At 32.5% G+C, this 4895-nt stretch overlaps 1 protein-coding gene across 1 annotated transcript; it reads left to right on the forward strand.

The window, feature by feature from the left end:
• Positions 1-1083: 1083 nt before the first annotated feature.
• LOC111615005 lies at positions 1084-4212 on the forward strand. The gene is made up of 5 exons (XM_023356381.1): positions 1084-1255; positions 1357-1489; positions 1561-1790; positions 3378-3724; positions 3799-4212. Exons 1-5 carry the CDS (start codon positions 1109-1111, stop codon positions 3986-3988), a joined length of 1047 nt encoding a protein of 348 aa, XP_023212149.1. The 5' UTR covers positions 1084-1108; the 3' UTR covers positions 3989-4212.
• The last annotated feature ends 683 nt before the right edge of the window (positions 4213-4895 follow it).

Consider the following 4895-nt stretch of genomic DNA (forward strand, 5'->3'; position numbering starts at 1 on the left):
CAGGAGTGGCGGGAGAGAATTTTGGAGTCGACGATGAGGTGAAGGGCGTGATCGAGTAAAGGAGTTTACCATATTTAACCAATATAACAACAATTTATTAAACTATGCAAAATGGACAACAAGACTACACAAATAGCGTTTCTAAACCGCCTAATTTCTCGAGAGAGAGTTTCCACGCTTAACGTATTTCTTTGTAGGTTCCTTGACGCATAAGTCCGTAGAAGCACTCAATTGTCCAAAGGAAAGTGGGTTTTATCCAATCGAGCACAATTATAAAAAGTTTGCTACATTGGCGATGATCGGAATTCGTAGATCGGAATATCGGCGGGTTCGGAGAATCAGCGCGATGACGTCGGTCCGGCGTTTGTTACGATACTCCCCCGAGAGGGGTAAGAACTGTCTTCTATAGCTTTTTGTGCGGAATTTCTACCACGTGATCGGATGTTCATGAGTTAAAGGTTATAGGTGTCCCAGGGACTTAAAACAAATGACGAAAGCTGAATGTTAACTATAAACTTTTCTGCAAGGTGAGCTGCAAGTTCTGCAGAGAACAATAAATGTTGATAGTTAGTTATGTCAGGAAGGTTTACACAATCCCGGCTAAGATCGTTTTTTTTTTTTTCTAATTTGTTACATAAACGAAAGTAAACTAATTAAAATTTTTGTTAATAAATGAGCGTGATTTTCGTCACTAAAATTCAGGATCTCACATTCACATGTCAACTCAGAGACAACTCAGAAGACAATTCTACGTTATTTTAAACATTAAGTACTGAGTTTACGTTTGACACCACCATTAAAACTATTTTCTGTCGTTGAAGCATTAACTGGAGTTAATTTAAAGCAAAATAAGCTAAAAATTTCTCAGATTGTTGTACCACCACAAAACAGCAGTGCATATAATATAAATAAAACCACACACAATGCCAAATGTGGCTGCTCAATAAACTAGTCTAGTGTCCAGAGAATTGCTTGTTATTTCTTGTAATTTTTTTCGGATTAAAGGAGAAGATGTACCAACAGTTGCCGGAAGTTCGATGGTGAACATGTACTAATTACGGAAAAAAATGTGTAAGTTTATTTTGTCACAATGTAGTTTGCAGATATTATGCCAGATGTTATTGCACTATCTAACGAGACATTTCAACAAGTGGACTTCTCAACTGTCTCGGATGTCGAGCCAATTCATTTCTATATGAAACGGCACAAAAAGAAACTCACTTGGCAATCAGTTGTGAACCCATTCACAAAACAGGTAGAAATTTCTTGATAAGTCATATAGAATTTCTTAAAACGGGTGGGAATATTATTTCCTGTAAAACGTATTATTTACTTTTCCTTCTTGTTCCATGAAAGGTTTGGTTGGCCTTGATCTTTACCATTACAATTTTTGGATTAATATTCCGGAAATTCGTGAAAGACAATAAAGGAGAACCATGGACTTTAAGGAGAACGTATTGGTATCTGATGACAACGTTAATGTATCAAGGTAAATGTATACAATATACACTGTTTTCTGATTTATAATAGTGAATTATAATCTTTGGCATCAATTTTCAGGAGTCGACTGCAACAACGTGAATCGATTATCTTCTAGAATAGCATTTGGCATCTGGTTGCTAATGACAACAGTCTTGATCTGGGGTTACGCCGGAATATTGACGTCATTTATGGCCATACAGACGGACGAACCGGTTCCGAACACATTCGACGAATTAGCAGGAGCCATTAAAAGACGAGAATATACATGTGTACTGATTCCGCATATTTACTTAAATCGATACTTAAGTGTAAATAGTATATTTAAGCATTCTACTATTTCATTTTTACATTGTTTATTTTGACTGATATAAATTTATTCGGCTACAATTAGAAAAAATTGTTGACCTATAAATTCCTACTGTCCTCATTTGTCTATCTTTCCTTAATCTCGAGAATGGAGTTAGATAGATGAACTCCGACACCAGATACGGAAACCGTTGGGGTATGAGGCTTAGATTTACGGTATACGAACTTCCAATGCAAAATCACGTTATTTTACTCAAAGTTTTCCCCTGTAAGGAGTTAAATAAATAATGTCATGACTGTTACTAACAGGAAAAATATGATATACTAATGCTTGACAACAGGAAAAGTATTATGTACAGGGAAAGACACTACTAATTTCAGATGGAAAGCATATATCTTTAAATTACAAATTTCAAATATAATTAAAAATTGCAGTCCGGTATAGTGACCAGGTCACAATAAATAATTGCTCATATTATATTTATTTTATATTGTTTAGACATTAAGATTAATATATTTAGTCTCTTAAATCACTTTATGAGGTGGTTTATAATCAAAATTGTGAATTTGGCAAATTTTTTGTTGATTGATTTTGATTTGAATAACATTTTTGCTGATGAAAACAGGAAATACAGAATATATTATTTTTTCATAAATAAAATCGTTTTATATATTTAAGTAATTATTTTTATTGGCCATTTCTAACGCTCACACAAAAAAAATTATTTTTATTTTAAGTATTCTATTAGTAAAGTATTATGTATAGGCCTATATACAAATGAATATTATTTGATTAAAAATTATTTATAAAAATGTCTTCTTGTCTTATATTAACTGGTTTTTTTACAAGAAATTTTAAAAAGACTAAATGTAATTATTAACAGATTTCTATTTTTAACGTAAAATTATGACATTTTTAAGTCGAAGTCATTCGAATTCAGACAGTTGTATGTTGTAAACAAATGGGACGTTTTATTTTGGTCACGTTTCATCTTTGTGAGATCGAGAAACAACTACAGGATGGTTAAAATTAAACTCTATTCAACCGAATTAAATGAAACACGGTACGCATGCAATTTGGATCACGTAGAAGAGGATTACGGTGTGAAAATTAATTGAAATTATCACCATCAGTAAAATGCGGCAGTATTCGATCGAAAGTATATATTAATGGCCGTAAATTTATTTAAAAGATTTTACTAAGTGGAGCGTGTGCACACCTTATCGATGATGAAGAACAGAATAGTAGGACATGTCTTTATATTCCTTCCAAAAAGTAACATTAGACAGTTAAAACTAACGTTATTCTTGTAATAAAATGTTGTCCACTTGTCTTAAAACTGTCATACTTGCAGCGACAAATTTTCCTTGGTGATAAAAATTTCAACTAAATTTTTATATTTTTAAATCTTTCCCTTACGAATTGCATTCATGTGTACCGAGTTTTGTTCGTTTTTGTTCAGAGGAGCAAGCTCTTCGAATGTCTGAATAACGTTAGTTTAATTTTAACCACCCCGTATTTTCTAATTTGTAGAAATTTCGATTTTTAAACAATATTAATTAATAAAATTTATTTTCCTTCTATGTAGGAGTCAAGAACAAAACACGCAGACCTTTTTATTACAGAAAGCAGAAAACATATTGAGGTTATGAATGCAAAAATCAGACAGAATGCTGCTTTTTTGAAAAAGTTTCACAAGGATGCAGTAGATAGCAAAGCTAAAGGTCATCTTGAAGCGCTTGTTCTTGGAAATAAATTGTTTAAAGACATTCTTAGAAAAGATCGAATGGTGGTTATCGGAACTTATACCGCTGAAAATTTTGCTGCAGCTACTTATGGCTCAAACTATGTGAAATCTGATGATGTTCTTGCTACAGTTTATAAAGGATATGCCATGAGAAAAGGATTTCCGTATAAAAAACAAGTTAACAAACTGTAAGTTGATAATTTACTGATGATCAAACATTTTAAAGCATCACAAACATTACAAATTATTTGTGTATTTCTAGAGTACGACGAGCATTTGAGACAAAAATTTTTAAAATTGAAGAAGTTCTTAATGTACACAGTTTTGAAGATGCGGTGAAACCTTTATCCGTAGCAGATTTATACGGTGCACTTGGAATTCTCGTTATAGGATACACTTTGTCCTTTTCTTGTTTCCTCACTGAAATAGTTCTTGGAAAGTTACTCAAATAGAAACATTGAGTTATATGTTACAGCAATTTCAGCTTAACCTGCACGGCATCAATTTTTACAAACTTTACATATGTGGAGGCATTCAGTGAACAGCAACGCTGCAGAAGCTATAATAAAGCGTGTGTCTAAAGTAATGTTACGTGACGTCGCTATCTGAAGGCATTTTAGAAGCAATCTGTCATTGTTCGAGCAAATATTTACTCGGTTACAATAAATCGCTTTAAAACAGCACATTTTGCTTTTTTGTGGGTCACTTTTTAAATGATTAAAATAGTATATTAAAATTTGACAAACTTGTCTGTAATTAATTTAAGTTAATCGTAAGCGTAGAAGAACAAAAGAGAATTGCAAATACAAACATACAAACTTGCCCGAAAATGCCCGAGTGAAAAATCATCAAACTTTGGTACTAGGTTTCGGGTTCGTACCCCACTAACGAGCCTGGCCGTGCGCAATTTCAGGGTTTTTTCCACGTGTCTGAAACTTTAATAGGGACCAGTTTCCTTTAGAAAGTTATCGAGAAAAAGATCTCTCCTTGGCAGATTGTATTTTGTTTCGTTATATAAATTCTTCAACTCATTGCACTCAGCTCTGCGTGTATTTCTACACTTAATATTTTAAATTTTAAATCAATGTGAAACAGAAAGGAGTAAACGAAAAATAATGTGATTACTTTCCCAACATCAGTCAACTGTAGAATTACATTTGACAATATTATCCATAAAATTTATTAATTTACTCAAATAACGATGTAAGAAATTGTTGTAATTGGTTTTAATTTACGTATTTTATATTTTAATAGATGAAAGTAAACACGTTTATTCTACTTAATACCAACTTAAAATAAATTTTAAGTCTAGAATTCAGTTAAACACTTGATATTCACACAGAGAGCAAAATCCACATC

This window comes from Centruroides sculpturatus, unplaced genomic scaffold (genome assembly GCF_000671375.1).
Source record: "Centruroides sculpturatus isolate CEXI.00-Female unplaced genomic scaffold, Cexi_2.0 scaffold2270, whole genome shotgun sequence".
Classification (NCBI taxonomy): Eukaryota; Metazoa; Arthropoda; class Arachnida; order Scorpiones; family Buthidae; genus Centruroides; species Centruroides sculpturatus.

Bases quoted from the DNA above. Each gene is read 5' to 3' on its own strand.
- LOC111615005 (XM_023356381.1), top strand. From the start codon at position 1,109: ATGCCAGATGTTATTGCACTATCTAACGAGACATTTCAACAAGTGGAC. The intron at 1,256-1,356 runs GTAGAAATTTCT...GTTCCATGAAAG, and splicing joins TGAACCCATTCACAAAACAG to GTTTGGTTGGCCTTGATCTT. The intron at 1,490-1,560 runs GTAAATGTATAC...ATCAATTTTCAG, and splicing joins GACAACGTTAATGTATCAAG to GAGTCGACTGCAACAACGTG.